This window comes from Solanum verrucosum, unplaced genomic scaffold (assembly GCF_900185275.1).
Source record: "Solanum verrucosum unplaced genomic scaffold, falcon-dt-bn FXZP01000165.1, whole genome shotgun sequence".
Lineage (NCBI taxonomy): Eukaryota > Viridiplantae > Streptophyta > Magnoliopsida > Solanales > Solanaceae > Solanum > Solanum verrucosum.
In genome coordinates, this window is record NW_026020340.1 from 1,208,141 (window position 1) to 1,231,604 (window position 23,464).

Here is a 23,464-nt window from a genome sequence, read left to right on the forward strand (position 1 = left end):
CGCCTTTCATAATATAAAAAAAAAATAGAACGAAGGGCGAATTTCTCAATTTGACTGAATTTAATTTCTTTATCATACCATTCAAGTTTTCAGAGCTTGAAATTGAGATCTTTTCATCTGTCTCACTGTATTTCTTTAGTAATAGACACAATTTTAATATGTGTGCTTCATGTAAAGATCAATATATTATTATGGGGCACACTTGATCTCCATTATTATTGGATTCTCATTTTTTTTAAAATTAAATTATTAATTACTAGATCAAACAAATAATTGCTTTAAAAAAATACCACTTGCTACTGTTTTCGAATATTTCAACACCACATATTTTGGTCAAACAAAACAGCTATCCTTTCCACACAAATTTCAACAAGTCAAACTATAATACTCCAATTATTAAGGATTATAACTAGTTACGATATTTATCACTGATCTCATGAAATAATAGCTCGTAAATAATAAATCATTATTTATAATTCGTTACTAAATAAAATTGGCAATGAAATAAAGGGGTTAGCTTGCACTTCACTTTCATTTTATTTATATATATACTGTCTTTTCTTTTTAATTGGACCCTACTTACAAATTTTACTTTATTTTTCTTTATTTCGCTCGCTAACAATATCTTCAAATTCTGAATTGTCAACCTTTCTTTTTTCTTGGAAAAAAAAAGGTAAAGAATAGATGTTGTTTGAAATAGTTTTTAACTTAAACTAACTCCGTATGTCTATAATAATAACAATGATATTATTGAAACATGTTTGAACGTGAGACTCCATAACAATATAACATACACAAAATTAAGTAAAGGAAAGTACATGTGAGAGAAAATATAAAAAATATAGTTCATACATGTACTATATTACAAAAAGATACCAAAAACTATCTAAAAAACTTTAATTTCTTTTTCTTCTATTCAACATTTTTGTCTTCTTACAATTCATTCCTAATCTACCCCTTACTAGTACCATTTTGTGCCAATGTCATTTCCATCTCATCATTCTTAGCTTCTTCTCTAAATTTCTTATAAATATCACTCTTATAAAACTTCCTAGTCCTAATCACTAAAATAATTGAAACAAAAGCCCCAAAAATAGTAACTAATGTTATAATAATAAAAGCTAATTTGAAACACTCAACTCCATCACAATTCAAATCTTCACCGTCCCCTCTTCTCCTTCCCAATACCTTCAATTGTTTTTCTGCCTCTCTATCATATAAATAACCAGCCACTCTTACATTAAGCACATATGAACCAATTGGACTTGCTACTGACCCAAAATTATATAATGTTGAGTAGTATTTTAGTCCAAAAAGTTCAGAAATTATTGCAAAAAGTAATGGCCATTGTGCACCAAAACAAAATCCAATAATTATGGATGCAATGTATAGTCCACTAGGCACATTAAATGCAATTAAAATGTGGCCTATGCAAGAGACTACTAGTGTTATGGTTAGGGCTAAAGGTCTTGGAAATTTGTATTTTTTCAAAAAATATTCTGATAAGAAACCAGCCACTACCCTTCCTAAATAATTCCATATACTTACTAAGGACACAAATGTACTAATACTTTTTTTAGGGTACCCTAGTGATGTCCCAATTTGTCCTAAGTTGTCTATAGCTGTTAATGTCCCACCAACTCCACAAATTGTAGCAACAAATAGTATCAACATGTCTGGACTGAATAGAGCTTGGAGTATAGTAAAGTCTTCACCCCGGGCGGGCGGTTGAAAAACTGTCTTCCAACAAGAAACTGAAACCTCTGGATCTTTTAAGTCAACATCACTATTTTTTGACTTTTCTTGAACAATACCATCCAAACTTTTTTTCTCGAAAGTAGTATCAGTGGTCACAACTGCTGATGATGGTGGTGATGGTAATTGAGGAGCCTCACTTTTAGGGTTTTCAGTTACAACTTTGACCTTGGAAATACTATCCAAGGCGAGTTTCTTTGCATTCCATGAATTGATTTCCTCCTTTATAACCAAACCAAGTGGTAAGAAAAGCAAGCATACTACAAGAGCTGCACTCAGACCATACTCCACCCTCGTGAAATCGAATTTCTTTTGAAGTATGATAATCACCATGAGATATCCAGCCAGAATAAGTGACATGTACAAAAACTTATAGAACACTTTAAGTTCATGTGCGATTCTAACAACTTGTATAATCCTAATTGTACGTAAAAAAACAAAAGAAATAGCAGCTGGTAACCAGCCAATAAGTAAAATTAAAGACTTAGAATCATTACCATAAAGTGCATGAAAAATTTGTGTTAAAATTGCACCACTTAAACCAACAAAACCTTTGAGTAATCCAAGAACAGCACCACGTGACTCTGGAAAATTTTTAACACATGTCACAAGTGCACCAGTATTAGCAAAAGATTGTGAATTTCCACCAATACAAATATATAAACACATTAACCAAACTTTTGTTGGCATTTTTTTGGTCACGGCCATCCATATCATAAAATAACCAAAAAAATTTAATATAGCTCCAATTGAAAGAACAACCCATGGTGGTGAAATTTCATTGATTAGACCTGATAAAATACCAACATTTGACCCTAAATCTTTGAAAAAACTTAGTAGATTGAGGGTAGTTTGGTCATATCCTAAGGAAGATTTTATGTCACTAGAATATAAACCGAACATGTAGGTGGCACCCGCGGCTGATAGGATCAACATGGTTCCAAACACCATGAACCATCGGCTCACGAGGACTCGGATAGGTAGGTTCATCGTCATGTTGTAATATGATCGATGATCGATTGAGGTGATAAATATCTTATCGAATTGATTTAAGTGAAGAAAAAGTTGTTAGGATGATATTTCATTTGTAGTTGTATACATGAAATGTGCATATTTATATAGACCTCATCTTAACACACCTACCATAGTCATGCAACCCCCCCCCCCCCCAACCTAAAAAAAATAAAAATCCAACACTACCTTATTAAGGGTGGGGGTGGGGGTAGGGGGTAGTCTAAAACATAGAGTTTATAGTTGACTTGAGCAAGTTTCTTGGAAAGAAGGGTGGACAAAGAAAGATATATTTTAGAAAAAATCTATCAAATTGAAGACTAAAATTGTAGTAATATTTTATTGGTCTGAAAAAATAATTGAAGCAATCATATTTTATACGAGATATTTGATATTGTAATTCATTACAAGTATAATTTTATCTATATTATAGGATCTTTTGCCATATATGGAAGATCAACACAATAACTAATTTTTTATATCGTTATTTTTACTGATCATTGTAAGTTAGTACAAGATTTCATTTTCTAATAGTATATTTTTATTTGAATTGAGTATTACAAAATCGTTATCTTTTATTGTTCAAATTGTAAATTATTAGCACGAGATTTTATTTTCTAATAGTATATTTTTATTTGAATGAGTATATTACAAAATATTTTAGCTATATTATAGGAACTTTTTTTATATATGGAAGATCAACACAATAAATAACTTTTTATATCGTTATTTTTTACTGTTCAAATTATAAGTTGACAGGGATCTCATTTTATATATATTTTTATTTGGATGAGTCATGAAATACGTGACATTAATAGTGTGGGGTAATTAATTATACTCATCGACCAATGAATACTATATATGCCCTACAAGTGCAACTTGTAGTTCGAGTCATTATTATAAATCTTGAATTTAATATGACAAAATAAATTGTTTTCTGATTAATTTACCTTTCATTTTCCTTATTTATATTCTTAAAAGAAAGTATGAAAAATTAGAATTTATTAATAGTTCGAGGAATTAGAAGTGTTAATTTTTACGATTTTACCCTCATGAAAGCAAATGTAAAACAATTTTTTTATGAGGGGTATATTGTTAATTTGTTGCAGCAAACTTACAACGTGGAATATTTTTTTCTTTAAAAAGATTGATTTCTTTTCAATTTAATTTTATCTGTTATATACAACATTTTATTATATAATGTCCATTATTGATCGAGCATGTGGCCATAAAAAAACAATAAAAAATATCTAAGGGTCAGTCAACTTGATACGTTTTCTCATTTAATTTACACGTCGAAAATTAACCTCTAAAAAAGGTGAAGAAAACGACTAATTATTAGTACCTCATTTGCACGCAATGTGTTTTCCAGCTATAACAAAAATAATTTTTAGTGACGATAAATATGTATTTAACAAATAGAGTTAGAACTTTACTGGATTAGTTAATTGATATTAGATCCAATGTTGTTATAAGTTTTAGAGTATTAAAATGTATTTGACACCAGTGGCGAAGCCAGAAATTTTAATAAGGGGATTCAAAATCTGAGAAGTAAACACATGAACTAGTGGAAGGGGGTTCGACATCTATTATACATACCTAAAAAATAATTTTAACCATGTATAAATAGTAATATTTTTTGCCGAGGGAACCCCCTCATTATATGCTGCCTCCGCCCCTATTTGTCACCAGTATTGCTTCTAAAAATATATATATTTAGTAGCAATTAAGCTATTGTCATTAATTAATTATCGCTAAAATTTATTTTTGGTACAATGTCTACAAATAAACAAATAAATGATACATATAAAGTATGAGATCAAATAATTATTAGGAAGCACTTTATTTGTTAGTATGAATTCAAATTTAATCAACTTTAGTATAAATATCAAATACGAAATAAAAAGAGAAAAATAATAATAAAATTAATCAAACCTTAGTCGGTAGCTAATGTCCAATTTTAGACAACTTGGATGAAGTGGTACAAAGTACAAAATAACTCATAATTACAATTTGATAAAAGACGTTATCACTTTTTTGTATTTTATATTATCGATCTCTTATGTTTGTCTTAATATAAAGATCCTTTTTTAAAATTCCGTACATATTATCTTCTTTATATATCACTCGGACAATTACATTAGTATATTGTTATTATGCTATTTTTTTTCTTTATTTGATTTATTCATTTAAAATCTCTAAGTTACGTTTGACATATTAGAATCCATATTCTACTTTTGTTATTGTGAAAGTGTATATAGTTAAACCAAATATACATATATAAAAAGTAATAGTAGGGGACGATATATCGTATAATCAACTGACTTAACTAATTATATCATTTTTAGATTTTAACACAAAGTAGGATATATATGTGGAAATCATTAAAATTAATTTTAAAAATTTATCGTGAACCTATATTTGTTTAGGCAAAAAAAGTTAACAATAAGAATCTAAAAGTTAAATTATGAAAGTTTTAAAATTGCCTTTTTATAATAATATCCATTCTTTTAAAATTGTGAATCCGCCTCTGCACCTAACACGTCCTCCTCTAGACTTCGATTGACAAGTAAAACACATATTCAATACGTATCATTACTTATATTTTTTGTGGTGTAGAGTTCTTATCAATAATTCAAGATTTGTATTATTTGACTAAGTAAAGATTAAGTTTATGAACCATACACGTGATTTTGAATTGGTCCTTGCAATAACCAATCATAAAATAGTCAATAATTAGGAAACAATTTTAGACTTAAAATACCCTAATAAAGTAGATATTTTCAAATTATTTTTGATATGATAAACGATAGTAACTAAAAACATAAAAGAATTATCACTGGCGTATTGAAAATGACCTACATTTATCTTATTTACATATTGGACCTCGATTATCCTTAACAATAAGTTTCGGATAAGAATATCTATTTGTAACCTATTAAACACCAATCGTCCTTTACCATTAAAAATGTCACTATTAAGGTGGTTTTCTAAGAATTCATCATTATTAAAGGATAAAGAAATTGCGCTAAATCCAGATTTTATTTTCATTTTTATTGGCTCTTTTTCGATTTTTTTAAAATCCATGCTATTAGCTATATTCTTGCAAACTTTTAACATATTTTAAAAGTTCTGATTTATTTTATTTGTCTAATTCAAATTTTGATGTGATGTTTTTAATGACTATACAAACTATTAATGTATGATTTTTTCCAAAAAAATTATATGACTGTATTGTTAATTGAATGATACTCATAATTATCCCAAAAAATCTGGGATACGGCACTTAGATAAAGACATAATATTAATTCTCTGTGTAATTGGTTGGCATAATCACACCTAATTAATTAAATTGATTAGAATATGATTATTTTTATACATTTAATTTGATCTTAATTATGAGTTTATGACTGTTGGTCACGTTCATATATGTTGTCATGTGAATCCTTCTTCAAATTAGGTTGTAATATTCATACCATAATTATATAATACCACAATTATATCGTACCTAATACCTCCATAAATAAGTTATTTTTCACTATTTAATTATTGATTCCGTTTACATAAGTCGTGTTAAAATAATTTTGAAATCATAGGTGAGAGTTCAATTTTTGACAGATCGTCTAAGACTTGCCTTTGTCTCCACTCATGAATGATAATTAGTAGTAATTTTTATGAATGAACTTGCCACAAATTCTGCTTGATTATTAGGATTTTCGTATAAATTATTTCGTAAATATGAATTAAATTGTCCACAAATTTTGACAGATTATTAAGTGTTTTAAAAAAATTTCACAGATCAAATTGATCTAAATCAACTTCAAATTTGATATTTATATCTATGATGAATCACGTTATGTTTCATTAATTTATAGCCACTTATTTAAAATTCTACTATGACCTACATGTAGACTATTATTAGCAAGGAATCAAAATATTAAATTCTATAATTGGTTAGAATCTCTAATAAATATAATACCACGTATAATTTTTTTTCCTATACATATTGTCAATGCCCTAATAGTTACGTAATAGTAGTCAAAGGAAGTAAAAGAACAAACACAAAGATGACGTATGTAATAATAATTGAGATTTAAATTTCATATTTATAGATATTTAATTTTTTAAAACATAAATATGTTATATTTAGCTCTAATAAATATGCACATTAAGAAAGATGTGCTAAAGCCTTACCGGTATTAATTAATTGTTATTATATTTAATGTCGCTATAAGCTTTATGGACATTTATAAAAAGTGTTAATTGCTCTTTAAAAAATAACAATTAAGCTATTATTATGAATTAGTTACGATTAAAAATTATTTTTAATATAATGCTAATTCAATTGAACTCATATTCAAACTTGTCCACCTGACCTTCATAGCTTTCTTGATAATCTCAATGGTTTATGTTATATTTAAGATAAAAAATTTTTTGTAATGTACCCTCTATGTAATTGTATTAATACAGTCATGCTATGTGATACACTTGAAGATTATTGTTTATTTATTTATTTATTATAGTAATAAAATTTAAAACTAAAGGGTGTATATTAAATGGGTTCCATAATTTTGATAAAAAATGTAATTTTTTTTTAAAAAATACTCTTGTTAAAGCAGATACGTGAAAGTGTCTGCTTCAGTCTCAAACTCTCTCTTGTATAATAGGAGAAATTTAGTTTCTTGACCTTTCAATATTTCTACTATTTTAATATAATTTTACAACATTTCTTTTATTTTTCCATTAAATTCCCCTTTTTTTAATTAAGTTGCTACATTGCTGGAAAACAGTTGTCAATTTGTCATTTAGCTTCGATACCCAATGGTCGGTCAAGTAAATTAATTATTTAACATTTTTCCTATTTTGTTGGGGGAAAACAAATTTCTATTTTAAAATACAATCATTTAATTAATTAATTAATTTCTCTTGGAGAAGTTAACTACTTTTCCTAATCAAGTTGTTTAGTTTACTAATTCCAATTGTTGGGTCAAATTGATCTTATCCTATGTCTACATGTGACTATAATTAGTGACGTTTTAATAAGTTGAAAACACATAGGGTGTGTTTGGCGAGGAAAATATTTTTCAATTTTTCAATATTTGATTTATCAGAATATTTTTATAAAATATTTTTTCTAAATAAGTTCTTTAAAATTAAGGAGATTGACTTTTCTAACAAAAGTATGGAAAATAAGTTTCATAACCACGTTGATATTATCCTCCACCATCAAACAAATGTGACTTCACCTTCACATCGATAACCAATAAATCGAATCGATAAACTTTAAAATCAATTCGAACCGAATCGATACATAGCCCTATTTTGGCAGTTTGGCCCAATATAATATAGAACCTGCCCAACTCAATACTGACACCCCGCTTATGAAAAATCATGCGTACACCACTGCTCATACCGCTTCCTCCACCCTTAATTGATCAGTAATTACTATAATTAATCAAGTTAAGGATTAGGTTACATCTGTTCAAACCTTGAGTAGTAGTTTCGTTATGTTTAATTAAAATTAGCAGCCACATATTTTAAATTCCACTATATGACCTATATGTTGTAGACTATTAGTTAGTAGCAAGGAATCCAAATTTTTAAATATTTTATTGAATTAGTTTATTTGAGCAATTACTTAGAATCTCTAAAAAAAACAAAAATACTATAATGTATGTATAATTTTTCTTCTACATTAGTCAATGCCCTAGTAGTTACGCAATTATATATATAGTAGTCCAAGGAAGTGAAAGAACATACAAAAAGATGATGTTATTATAGCATCATCATATCAATAAAAATAAAAATAACAAATAAGATAATTAAAAAGAATAATTTATTTAGTAAATGATTTTTAAAAAAAATCATGAACCTTTTAAATTTTACATCTCTTTTGAGCCGATTGGAAATTTTACACTTGAAAAAACGTTAGACTTCACTCTAAATTTTTGCAAGTTACGTTATAGCAAAGCTTAAATGTTAAGTCTAATATTTTATCTGTAAAATTGAGTAATATATGAACAAACTTTAGACTTGAGTTTAACGTAGTCCGAATGAGTATATTTTAAAAATATATATTTGCATAACATTTAAAAATAGAGCTATATGACCCTAATTACCACCCCATCCGGAAAAATCGAGCACACTGCATTTCATGTGAACCATCCTACTAAGGTTTTTTGAAGTCAACGCATATACGTTCACAACTAGCTAGGGATCATGTTCAGTCCATGCCAATAAAAATATAACAAAAAATCGCGATCTATCTTGAAAGGCTACACAATGGCGATGGAATCACCCACCACACTAACATATAAAGGACACTAGGATAAATACAAGGAATATAAGGATAAATACAAAAAAAGAGTGGCAATGTCTCATTATCCAATGTAGAAGCAAAAAAAAGGAACAAATATGATTTGGTGGGGGTGGGGTGGGGGGCGGGGGGGGATATAAAGACAAAGAAAGAAAGTAAACAATAAATTGAGTCAAAACATATATACAATTGGAAGTGCAAATATGTCAACAAGCTGAAAATATTGTAGAAAATAAAGTGGTACTAGTGATATCCTTTTTGAATTTGATATATACACACTACTTTTGCAGCAATTTTAGAAAATATTCCTAGCTTTTTATTCATATATTTTCCATTTTTGAAAGAGAAAATGATGTGCTCCAAGAATAATAATGTGGTACTAGTTGTATCCTTTTTGAATTTGACATTTCAAAAGTGGTAGGAACTAAGAACTTATAAGCTTTTATATAGATCAAAAGCAAATATATATGTTAGGAATATATTGCCTACTTGCATCAACAATCAGTGATGGAGCTAGCATTTCGATTACGAAATCTGCATGATCCAGTAATTTTGATGTTTGTTAAAAAATCCACGTTTCGATTACAAAATTTACATAATTCAGTAATTATGATGTTTGTTAAAAAAAATCATGTAATAAATATAAATAATTAATCAAGAACCAAATAATTATCTTTTTTTTGCTCCGCCTCTCTCCCTCTATTTATCTATCACTATATATATATATATATATATATAGACTTGTCAACTTGTTCAGACTTTGAGAGTGACTAGTTCACACTTTAATACATAGTTTACTAGGCATCCATGTGCATCATACTTCTATTTTTTTATATTAAACATTTTTTTGTTCCTCATCTCACTCGGTGTTATTACCTATTTTGAAGTCCAATTAATTTAAATTTATGCTGAAAATTTTACCCAAGAGATAAATATTTTAAAAAAAATCAAAGACCTCTGGTTAAACATGATCAAAGGCTCTTAAAAAAAATTTGGAACTCTTTATGTAAGTGGTACTTAGGTCAAATTACAACTCCAATCTTGATGTATCAGTCAAATGTTAAGTATTAAAAGTCTTCTAATATTTATTTTTTCTTTCACGTAATCTTTTACTGCACGTAACACCTAATTTTTATCTAATCAAATTTTATTCAATAAGAAATACAAGTATTTAATAGACTAAGCAAAATGTCTAGAAGTGACTACTAAATACACTAATATTTAGTAGTTTCTAATCAATTTACCCAAGATTAAATAGTGATAATATAGTATCTATATGTTCCTGAACACTAGTATGCATTTGAACATTATTTGGTTGAAGTTTACAACAATTATATATCTAGTAAAATTCTACGAATGAAATTTGCGGAGGATAAAGTGTATGGAGATCTTATCAACTTATCCCTATCTCGTGGAGTAGTTATTGAAGTCTCTCAACTATCTCATAGCTATCCAATATTTTGCATTCAACGGAAAGAGTGCTCTCTAAACCGAATGTGATAGTAATTTTCCATCAGACGAACAAGAAAAAAGGCATACCAATGTAATCCCACAAGTGGAGAGTTAATATATCAAATAGTCACTCAACTATGCACTCTTTCCTCAGAAAGTCACACAACTTTCAATTTTAACTCAAAAATCACTCAACTCTACATTTTTCTCTAAAAAAGTTACTCAACTTTGAATTTTAACTCAAAAGTCACTCAACTATCTACTCTTTTCTCAGAAAGTCACTAAATAGTCAAGTGAGTTCCGAGTTAAAATTGAAAGTTGAGTGACTTTCTGAGAGAAGAATGCATAGTTGAGTGACCATCTGAGACGATAAAACATACACAGACCTTACCCCTACTTTTGTGATATAGAGAGGCTGTTTTCGATAGACAATGAAAGAGCTATTTTTGTTAACAGTAAAAACTAAAATGCAGAAGGTTTTTCTAGCAATATAAAACCAAGATATAGTTTTCCCCTACAACAGTTTATACAATTCAACATCTTTACATCTTAAGAGATTACTTAACCAAAAGTGCAAGATACTAAAAAGGACGGCTAAAATTCAAACATGGATAGTCTAACACATCACAGATTTAGCACTTCAATAACGGTCAAAGGCAGCGGCAGGTGGACGTCCTCCCCTACGAGGACGATCATATGGTCCTGCTCTGTCTCTGACGCTTTTCCCCTCGTAACGTGCTGGTCCTCCACTGGAGTACCTGTCACCATCTCGTGGACCTACATCCCTGTCGAAACCCCTCTCTTTGCCTGAACCGTTCTGACCATATCGGTCAGAAACCCCATACTTGTTGTCCGCAAAACGATCACCGCCCGCAGGGTGCCTAAATATCATAAGAAGTCATTTTTGGTAAGATAGGGGAAAAAAATTAGATCTGTAACACCAAGCAAGAATAGGGAAAATATCACACCTGTCATTGGCAAATCGATCACGGCTTCCATATCTATCATCTTTGCTATCATAGCGCTCCTTGTCAGCATAATGGCCTCTGTCGTATTGATCATCCGTATACCGACGGTCACTGCCATAACGATCCTCACGTGCACTACCTCCACCAAACCTTGATCGAGGAGGGGGGGATAATGCATGTGAACCACGGCCACCACCTTCTTGTTGGCAGTCTCTAGCCCAATGGCCTGGGCGGCCACACTTGAAGCAATTGTCTTGCCCTGCTGACCTATCACCACCACCGTAGCTTCCACGGCCACCACCACCATAGCTACCCCTGTCACTGCCACCATAGCTACCCCTGTCACCGCCACCATAGCTACCCCTGTCACCGCCACCATAGCTACCCCTGTCACTGCCTCTGTAGCTACCCCTGCCACCGCCTCCGTAGCCACCGCCATAGCCATGGTCAGAATCCTCACCACCCATCTTTGGTTGGGCCTTGTTCACAGAGATCACCTTATCACCAATCTCCCTACCATGCATTTCTCTGATTGCATCTTCCATGGAGCGACGGTCTGCAAACGTTAAAAACCCAAATCCACGAGGACGGCCTGTATCCCTTTCCAGCATAACCTACAGTGCTAACAGTTTAGAAACTAGCACAAGACAAACACATCAAGCTAAAGATTTACTCTCTTAGAAGCCTGTAATAATATATCAGGAACAAAATCAAATTGATAACGAGGACAAGACCTTCAGATATAACACACAATAAAGGAGGAGTTGCATTTACCTTTACTCTTTCACATGCAAATTCTGAAGAATTAAACAGTGAAAACTACATGACCAGAATTATTGATGATTTCTCAATTAGCAAAATAATAGCAAATCAAAGTAGCATTCTTTGACATGATCTAACCCTTGCTAGAGCAATAGTTTAAATTGAGTAGCCAATAATTCAACTCAAAATTAAGTCCAAAACACGCAAAAATACACATAAAACTCCAAAAGTCATAGAAAGGTTCAATCTGGAGCTCCTCAAAACAGTATCAAAAGTCGATTCTGAAAACAAAATGGAAGGTACATTCCTTTCCTTAATGCTTAAGACCATTTCAAGGGCACTCTCTTAAAACCCTTCACTTTCAACTTGATGATCTACATTTAATGCAGTGAAGTGCGAATGGAGAAAGTGGTTGGTTTTGGTCATGCATGACAAGGTAGGCTAGAACTTCAAAGTAACAAACTATCATCATTGCTACATAAATATATCATCTAGAGGTAGTTTCATATCAATACATTATCACAATATCATGACATTCTAGCGATTCACATGGCATCATCAAATTATGTCGTTTTTTATATTTTTAACCAAAAAAGAATGTCATCATATTGTGATGTAGTGTTGAAATTATCACATGAAATCTTCCTCTAGATGATATATTTATCGTGTATATATATAAGGAACACCACACATCTTATTAATGCATCATTCTGCCCACTTAGTGGCTAGAGTGACGTCATTAGACAACACTTCCAGTTCTTGGTTTCTTGTGAACTCGGCATTCAACTTCGAATATTTTACTTTACTCAATATATACTTCAATTCCCCAGTTAATCCCAACTATACAACTATGCATGCAACTGCGCAAAGCATAGGTAAGTAAATGAAAAGTAGTAAACCTGGACTGCTGTAAGTTTCTTAATCACTTCATTAGTATGAAAAGGAGAGAAGTTAAATCATATTTTTAAACAAGATCTAGGAATATAAAGTTACTTTGACGGAGGAAGTCTTACTTGGGCAGCAGAAATCTGCAGGTCTGCAGATTATTTGACTCAGACCACATGTATCCAGTGTAATCAATACCATTAACAGCTAAAACAACAAAACCAAACAAGAAGGCTTCCTAACCTCTTGGATAAATCTTAACTATGCCAATTGGAACTTATGTTGGATCCATAAACTTCTTTCATATACTTCAACCAGACTAACGAGTAACGAGCAAAAGTATCGCAGACGTATGTCTAAGAACATGTGGTTAACCATACAAACACAGCTTACCACTCGAAGAGTTGACCATACTGACAAAGCATACTGCGATAGTTTCCTGGTAAAACTTCTCATGAACATCATTTGGTTTTTTGTTCAGTAACTGTTCAAAATACTGATCTTCATTCAGCTATCTTTTCCAACACAAGCTTCAACTAATCCTGATTAACGGAAACCCCAACTAGAAACTTTTCAACTTACCACTTACGCCATCTGCTAGCAAGGCATCAAAGCAGATAAAGTTAACTCAAAAGAACTAATCGACTTTGAGCCTTTGAAATGCAATTCAGAGGTAACAGGGCAAAATCTCAATAAACTAATCTATAGCAATAATCCATGAAACTTAACACTCTGAAGCTGCTAACTTGGCTGAGCAACGCAACTCCTGAGTCTACAGAGGCATCTCATTATCTGGTGGTCCACGATATGGAAGACAATGCAATTGCTCAAGAGAAGAACATCTCACAAGAGCGAAACGATCATTCAACAACCAAGTAAAACAACAGAATGATCTATCTAAATGGAGAATGAAACAAAAGTGCATCCAGACTCTGCACGCAACAGCACAGCTTCTAAAGTCTTCAAGAAGGTTAAGAAATCAAGAATCACATTCAATCTTGACAGTGGCAAACCACCAATTGAAACGGAATGAGTGACCAAGAGGGAGAATGAGAGAGAAGTGCATCAAGATTCTGTGTACACCAGCTTCTAAAGGTCTTCAAAAGGTCAGAGAATCAAGTTCAATCTTGAAAGTGGCCCGCGTGAAGGCAGGAGATCAGCTAAGTACCACATAGCTCTCAACCTCTTTCCCTGAAACTTCTTTAGAGCAAAGAACAGGTACCGCCAGATGTCGTCTCATACCAATCCATCATAGTTATAAATGGTAAAGTAAAAGTTTAACATCCCCGTAATTTTACAGGAAACGCAAGAAAGTTGTTATGTTTCTCTCATAAGTTCCAGTACCCAAGCTCTTACCTCATGTGTGCCACTGACCATTCAAAAGAACTTCTCTCACTGTTACACATACACCTTACAGATCACGAATTAGAAACAATGTAGCAAACCGTAGTTGGCACTTGGCAGATTGACTAAAAAAAATAGTGATGCAACCATGCAAAGGCACTTAGGGACTCATATATCTGGTGTACACTCCACATAACAATAACACCCAAATTCTAGTAAGAGAAATGTCAATAACCTTCAATCAGATTGGTCCTGCTAGCTTTAAAGAACAACATGCACCATTCACAGAAACTGTCAACCAATTTAACTTGAAGAATTATGGAAACTAGACTCTGAGCTAAATTGCGTATTCAAAATTCATCTCTTAGTTGAACCTCTTATTAGCAGGAATTCCACCATTGCTTGCAACTGATATGTGTCAAGAGCTAACTTACCTCTTATAATTTAAGCACCTTACATCAAGAGCTAACTTACCTCCTCTATTCCCCCATTTGACATGTGTCACAAAATTAAACATATTTACGGGATAGTTACTGCCACTTGACTGCTATGCCTTTATGTTTAACTTTGATTGAGGAAAAAGTCTTAAAATTAATGGCGATTCCACCAAACAGACCACCTATGATGCACTCAGTCCACATATTCCAATCATTTTCCATTAAGTCCAAAGTCCAAACACAAATGCCCCTTGAAATTACTACACCATACTATTAGCTAATGGTCGAACCAGAGCAGAATTGTGAATCAGCTGCAATCAACATAGAGATGCATTTCTGAGCAAATCGCTGCTGCAATAGAAACCGATAGTGCTTCACATTGTTAACATGCAGCTGATCTAAGCTTTTTCAGATAGTCTAGCAAGTGAAACCTCAAAATCAAGCTGCTGAAGGAATCAAGTATTTATGTCCAGCAACTTCACATTCCAATGAACAAAAATCCTTCCTCATACAATTCCATCTAAGGCACCTCAAATCCATTAACTGGCATAACCAGATCCAGAAATATTAAAGGAAAAAACTAATTAATAAATGATTAAAATGAAATGAAAAGTTGGAAATAGACATGAGCTAAACATCAACTTGAAGCAATACAATTGATTTGCAAAGTTGAAGATTAACCCAACAAACTCCCCCATAAAGCATAGCACCACAAAGCATATGAAGAGAGAAAAACACAAAACTATTTCCAGTGCTTAAGTTCATGTATACATCAGAGTTCAGACAAACAAAGTTTGCAATCATTCCACAAATACCTGTTCAGGACTCCTAAAATATTGCATACAAATTATTTTCTTTTAGATAAACTAGTAAGATTTTATTATCTTAACATCATTCGGTCCAAGCTTTACGAAAAAGGAGTTCTTTTCCGGAAAAATTATGTTTGAAGTTCTTTTTAAGGAAAAATAACCCCTGCATACTTGGACCAAAAGGTCATAAGCTTCATAGAAAAACCCAAAGGTAATTTATTTTCCCAAACTTGCTCAAAATGCATAAAAATGTTCAACATCAACATAACCAATGAAATTAAACAACGTTGTGCCTAGGGAAGGACGTGTGTACACAAACTTACCCCAACTTATAAAGGTAGAAAGGCCGTTTCCGACAGAAATGATTTTTTTTTTTAAAATGCAGGAAACAGTACTAAAATAATTTGAAAAAAATGTGTAGACATAAAAATCATTCTCCAAAAACATCATCAAATGATCTAAATCAGTATAAGAACACACAGCACACACACATACATACACTAAAAATCCTTAAAAATTGCATTTTTTTCCGCATAAATTACAACGAAAACTGAATCTTACGAAAACTACGAACCTGACAATCGATGATTTTACCGTAACGGCCAAAAGCTCCTTCGAGTTGACGGTCTGTGACATCCCAAGCTAAACCTCCAACAAATATACGATAATCATGGTCCTTTCCTGACATTTTTCTGAAATTGAACAAAAAATACCATTTTTTAACAGAAAAATTAAAACCCTAGAAATCAATTGAGCTGAAATTGAACTAAAATCGAACTTCGGTTGAGCACGAAGAGATATATATATATACCTGGGTTCCGTACTGCGAATGAACTGCTTGAATTTTTTCGCTGTGGGGTTCTTCACAAAACCCTATTCTCACTTTGTTTTTTCCCTTTTAACCTTTTTGAGGGTCCGATGCGGGTACCGCATACCGGATACCGGTTGGAAAATTAAAATATATGTATATATTAGATACAACCTAACATGTTATTACGAGCTCAATATATGTTAGTATTTTTTCGTTCTAATTTATATGATACATTTTGAATTTCAAGATTTAAGCAAGTCTATATTTGATCATAAAATTTTTATATAATTTTGGAAAAGGATCTGAAAAATACTTCAACTTTGGCCGAAATTGTTGTTACGATACCAAACTTTATGGAGGACCTTTTACCCCCTGCACTATTTAATAGTGTATTTTAAAAGTATATATCTGCCCACGTGGACATGTTATTATTTATAATGTCCACGTGGACACATATATACCTTTAAAATACACTATTAAATAGTGCAGGGGGTAAAAGGTTCTTTCCAAAGTTTGGTATCGTTACAACAATTGCAGTCAAAGTTCGGATATATTTCAGACATTTTTCCCTATAATTTTCATTAAAAAAAAAAGAGATTTCTTGCGCAAATTCTGGTCAAACTTAAACTATTTGACTCTTGAAAAATGAAATGTGTCGCATAAATTGGGACAAAGAGAGTACTTATTACTTTGTTTATTTTAATTTATGTGACACGAATAAAATTTTGTAAGTTATCTAAATATTTATATAATTTTTTTAAATATTTTAAATTATTAATTATTGTGATTTTATAGGACTCTTTACATAGTTTTCAAAAAATATGTTGTTTGTTTGTTTCAATTTATGTGGTGCTAATAGAATTTCGAGAGTCAATCGTATTTCTTTTGTTTGTGATTTATAGAATATAGTTTTTTACGTAATTTTCAAATAATATGTGTTTTTTTTTTCAATTTATGTGACATTTGATTGATTTTCGAGAGACACTTATTATTTTTATATGTCTTTTAAATATCTTAAGTTGTTCATTGTAGTGACTTATGGTACTTTTAGCGTTATTTTGAAATAATCTATGTTATTTTTTCTGTCCCAATTTATATGATACCGATATAACTTGAGAGTCAATCATATTATTTATATGTCTTTAAATATTTTAAATTGTTGATTATTATTGTGATTTATGACATTTTTTATGTAACTTAAATATATAATAAAAATAAAAAGTAAATTGATAAACAAATTAAAAATAAAAAAAGTACAGAAATTTCGTAAATTTTCCTTAGCTAGAAGCAGCTACATCGACAAAGTAATATGCTAGAGCCATCGAAATAGATTTGATTAGACTCAATTTAACCCCTACTTATCAAAAAAAATTCGAGTCTATTTTAAAATATAAAGAATTTTACTTAGGTATATGATTGTGAAAGCTTAATTATCACAATTATAAATATTTATATACCTAATTACCTTACATAGTGTCACACCTTAAATTTATGTTATTGGCACCCAAAGCTCTAATCCAATTTGAGCACATTAATCCATATAATAAAACTCATCTATCTATATGCCTAATGTATACATGTTGAAGTTTTTCTAAATAACATATCATTATTTCAAAATAATCGTACGTCACCACAAATTGGTTCTAGTAATATACCAATAAAATTCTTGCTCAATATTTTTTAATACATTTTTTCAAATACCTATCGTAGAAAGATTAATCAGTTATTTTTTTCATTGTTCCCAACATGCCAATATTAACACTAATGATACGTAAATGTAACTCGTTATTCGAACAACTATTTAGAATTCCTAAAACTCCTCATAAGGCTGGTTAGAAAACTCGTTAACGAACTTGATTAATCGCCCTTTTCTGTTCAAACTGAATCAATATAAATACAAAATCTCCTTATAAAAAATTAATGAATATTGAAAACTACATCCACTAATAAATAAGAAGACAACAATAGCATGATGATACCTAGTTGTAAATTAAATAATAATAGAGTCATTTTGACCATAGAACATCAACCTTATAATATGATAAGTTTAATAACATTTTGTTGAATTAATTTACTTCAAAGTAACTTTTAACATTTATAGGCACAAATACAAACAGAACCACCTCCCATACAAGATCTAGGATATAATGCATCATGAAAATTCTTGTTGCAAATAGGCACACAATCATTGGTGTTCTTGCATCTTATCTTAAAAACTGGAGCAACACATTCTCTAGCTTCTTTCTGAACTTGGCCAATAGTAGGGTTGACAACTACAAAATAAAAAAAGTCATAATACAAAAATATATCGTTTAACTTCGTATGATATTTATAATTTTCAATTCTGGGTGTGCATAACAAACACTTAAACATGCAGAAAGTTGAATAAGTAGACATACATCTTATCTATGACATCCAGCTTTAGTTTTTTCAAAAAGCTATCAATTTATATAAGCTCGTTTGGCTACGGATAGTTTTTACCTTTTTCCAATTTTTTGTTCTGAAAAATTGTTTGGATATAGAATTGTAAGTTTTCAAATTTTTTTGAAAGGTTGAAAAACTCCAAAGAATTTGTTTCCACGATCCAAATCACTCGCTAAAATTCAAAAGTAATTTCAATTTGTATTCATGTTCAAAACACTACTCTAATTTTTCAATATCATTTTCAACTTGAAAACAAATATATCGGGGTACTTTTTTCTTCAGATTTTACAATTTTTATATCCAAACGCCCATTAAATTGTGATTGTATTACATAAGTAGTATTACAAATAAAATTTATCAAATAAGATATTCTAAAATCACATTAATAATAAAATAGATAAAATATAAACATACAGTAATTTAAATTTAAAACTTATAGAAAGGAGATTTTTGATGAACAAACCAGAGAAGTATGTGATGATAAGAAGGAGACAGTAGTATATTGAAACTTTTGCCATTTCTACTTGATTATTATTATTTAGAGAAAATGTTGTGTGAATTGTCTAGCCATGGTTGCAATATATATATATATATATATATATATATATATATATATATATATATATATATAGGAGTAAAAAAATTATTATGATAATCCAGTCAATATTACATTATTTTATGAGATAAGAAAACAAACTTCTATTAAATAAGAAAATATCTAGTAAATTTCTAATTAAATGGGTGTTAATTACATATATATGACCGGTAGACATTGAAATTTTATTGGATAAATCTACATTAAATTATGAATTTATGACATATCCATCAAGTCAAATTATTGGTGTTTGAATTAATATTTAAATTAAAATTATATGACTTAAATTAAGTTTAATTACGTTTGGATCAATTTGTTTAGTTGATAAGATGAGTCCAACCCATTTTTTTCAAATCCAAGATTTCTAGAATTACTTGGAGATCAAAATACCCTAAAATCATATATATAACGTGCTTATATAAAAGGATATTCACAAGATAAAAAAAGAAGAAGAGAGAAATACATAAAGAAGCTCTATTTTTTCATTTATAACTTTATGTCATAGAAAAATGAAAGTCTCTGTCTCCTTATTGATTTCTTAGTTAACTTGTCATATCATATTAATTAAAAATTAAATTGATATATAGCCCGAATTAATTCATATTTTTTATGATCCGTTTTTTAACTCTTTCTGTATAACTTGAAAGAACTAGTGACATGAACATACATCTCTCATTTAGAATTGGCATATTTTTAATCCAATATTTTATTTAACTTAAAAATAAAGGCAGTCTTTAACCATATTTGTATCCAAAGTATGAAAATAAAAAAATGATAACAATAATAGGGGAGTCCCCACTCCCCTTCCCTCCATCCTAAAATCACATCTATTTGACATTATTAAATATATTAACATATCATTAACAAAGTAATATTAAAAATAGACAAATAGTTTGTTCAAAGAAGAAGTGTACACCCTCAAATTAAATTATGCTATTACACCATTATGATTAAGTATATTTATTTTCTCTCATTTGCAGTGGTTATATTGTATCAACATTTTACTTTTTTGGATATGTATCTAATGCAAACCTCGCTCACCTATTTCCCTATTTTAATATATCTAGTAGCATAATATATATATATATATATATATATATATATAGATGTATTTGACTATTGAAAGCTGTTATAAAATTATTAATTAGTGAGATAAAATGTAATTATTTCAAACTATAGGGAGAATTATTAAATATGATAAAAATATTTGTGTGATTAGATAATATCTCCTAATTTCTAAGATGAGACAATGACTGGCCAATTATTAATAACTCAATATATTTTGATAATACCAAGACCATTTGCAAATTAGTAATGTACTTCATTTTGACCCTCAAACAAATGACAAGTCTTAACATTTTGATGAAAGAAACTTTTATTACATTTATGGTTCTTTCATATACCTTTCCTTTAATTGAATGAACATTTTGATTCTTAATTTCTCAAAAGACTTCAACAATAGTAGCCACAAAGACAAATACGATCAGGTTTATCTGGACTTAGTATACAACCTGCACTAATTAATCTATCTTTATATTTATCCTTGCAACTAGGCGTACAATCTTCATCCACCTTGCATTTTATGTTGTAAATTGGAGCAGCACATTGCAAATCTTTAACTTGATGGTCTTGAGCAATCGTCGCATCAAGGACTATAACAAAACAAAATATTTATTAAAATCAATTAAAGAATACAATAACAACAAGAAATCTAATTTTGAAATATTCGACTTAAAATAGCTAAAATGTAAATAATAAAATATTTATTTTTAAAAAAAAATGAGAGAGTTAATGAACAAACCTAACAAAAACATGATGATAAGAAGAAGAGAGTAGTAGACTGAAACTTTTGCCATATTTTATGCTTTGATTAATTGTGTTTTTGCTTTTGAGAGAATGTTATGAATTATTTGGCCATGGTTCTAATATAAACTATTTATATAGTGAAAAATTAGTCAAATTGTTATAATCCAGTCAATGTCACATTGTTTTACTAGATATCAAACTTTAACTGTTTAAGACAATATTGAAGTTTTTCTTTAATTGTGCAAAAATATTGAAGTTTTTCTTTAATTGTGCAATAAATATTGAAGTTTTTCTTTAATTGTAAAAGAGAATATTGAAGTTTTTCTAATTGTGCCAAAAAATTTTTTGAAGTTTTTCTTTAATTGTGCAAGAAAATATAGAAGTTTTTCCACGGATTGACCCAATATTGGGTGGTGTTTAATATTTTTCCTTAAATATCATATTCTTTAATTTTTGTATCTATTGCTTATTTTATAAATATTTGTGAACTAAAATATTTTTATCTATGACTCTAATTTGCTCAGCACAAGTTTAGGTAGTTTTAACATTGCTCATTATAATTTTAGAGAACTTTATAAGTTCTATAGTTAAGTTATGTCTCTTATAATGATAAAACTTCTTAGTTCTACAAGAATTAAATTATTGCATAATTTGTTGTGCTTTATATATACACAAATATAACATTTAATACATATGTTATGACACAAAAATATAAATTCGTGTCAAAGTGTCTTTTTTTTTCTAGGACCTATTGAGAACATAATCTCTTACCCATAAAGATAAAAATAAAATATACATATATCTTGTCCTTTATAAACTCATCATGTTGAATCATTTTGAATATTTTAATATTGTTGTCTAATAACAATAAAATTGAGAGGCTTAAATTAATTAAGCAAAGTAGTATAGTACTAAAGGGTAAGTAAGAGCAAATATAATTATTTACATTAACAATAAATAAATTAAAAGATTTTTTTTTGTTTTTTCTTTAATTTCCATTAAATTTAGTAAATAGAGTTTCTTTAATTGTTAATGGAAAATATATTTTATGATTTCTTAATATAAATACAAAATCTACTAAAAAATTACTGAATTCCCAAAAATTCGCACCCAATACACCACATCCATTAATTAATAAGAAGATAACAATAGTATGATAACTTGTTGTAAATTAAATAATAATGAACTCATTGTGATCATAAAACATTAACCTTATAATTTATTAAATCAAATAAATGATAAGTCTTGTAACATTTTGATAAATTCATCCACTTCAAATAAGCCTTTTAACAATTATAGGCACAAATACAAACAGAACCACCCCCCATACAAGACTTGGGAAACAAAGCATTAGGAAATTTCTCATTGCAAATAGGCACACAATCATAGGTGTCCTTGCATTGTATGTTAGAAATTGCAGCATCACATTCCTTAGCAATTGTAGGGTTGAAAACTACAAAAACAAAAAAAAAGTCAAAATACATAAATATATCATTTAACGTCGTCTGAAATTTATGACCTTTAGTTTTGGGCGTGAATAAATAGCGGGGACACATGCATTCTATCTATGAAGACAATAAATCTATACTAAATTGTGATTGTATTACACAAGTAGTATTACCAATAAAATTTATCAAATAAGATATTCTAACATCACATAAATAATAAAATAAATAGGGGAGTTTTGATGAACAAACCAGAGAAATATGTGATGATAAGAAGAAAACAGCAGTAGACTGAAACTTTTGCCATATTTTTTACTTTGATTAATTGTGCTTTTGAATGTTATGAATTATTTAATTAGCCATGGTTCTAATATGTACTTATTTATATAGTGAAAAATTAATCAAATTGTTATAATCCAGTCAATGTCACATTGTTTTACTAGATATCAAACTTTAATTGTGCAAGAAAATATTGAAGTTTTTCCATGGGTTGACCAAATTTTGGAGTGGTCTTTAATATTTTTCCTTAAATATCATGATTTTTAATTATTGTATTTACTGTTTATTTAATAAAAATTGTAAAATAAAATATTGTTTATCTTTGACCCCAATTTGCTCGGTATAAGTTTAGAGAACTTTAGTCT

The 23,464-nt window shown here is 29.7% G+C and overlaps 3 protein-coding genes across 5 annotated transcripts in view; 1 reads left to right on the forward strand and 2 right to left on the reverse strand.

Annotated features, from left to right (window-relative positions):
* Window positions 1–23,464, forward strand: part of LOC125837043 (uncharacterized) — a 142,092-nt gene that overhangs the window by 13,177 nt on the left and 105,451 nt on the right. The gene's annotated exons all lie outside the window — the stretch shown is intronic.
* Window positions 890–2,769, reverse strand: LOC125837015 (protein NUCLEAR FUSION DEFECTIVE 4-like). The gene has a single exon (XM_049516153.1). It carries the CDS (start codon window positions 2,749–2,751, stop codon window positions 952–954), a length of 1,800 nt encoding a protein of 599 aa, XP_049372110.1. The 5' UTR covers window positions 2,752–2,769; the 3' UTR covers window positions 890–951.
* LOC125837038 (glycine-rich RNA-binding protein RZ1C) lies at window positions 10,998–16,500 on the reverse strand. 2 transcript variants are annotated; one of them, XM_049516173.1, is made up of 3 exons: window positions 16,314–16,500; window positions 11,503–12,116; window positions 10,998–11,415 (listed from the first exon to the last, which is right to left on the reverse strand). In XM_049516173.1, the coding sequence occupies exons 1-3, from the start codon at window positions 16,425–16,427 to the stop codon at window positions 11,175–11,177; spliced, it is 969 nt and encodes a 322-aa protein (XP_049372130.1). In that variant the 5' UTR covers window positions 16,428–16,500; the 3' UTR covers window positions 10,998–11,174. The 2 variants fall into 2 exon arrangements, with proteins under 2 accessions (XP_049372130.1, XP_049372131.1); XM_049516174.1 differs by lacking the exon at window positions 16,314–16,500 and adding an exon at window positions 13,278–13,508.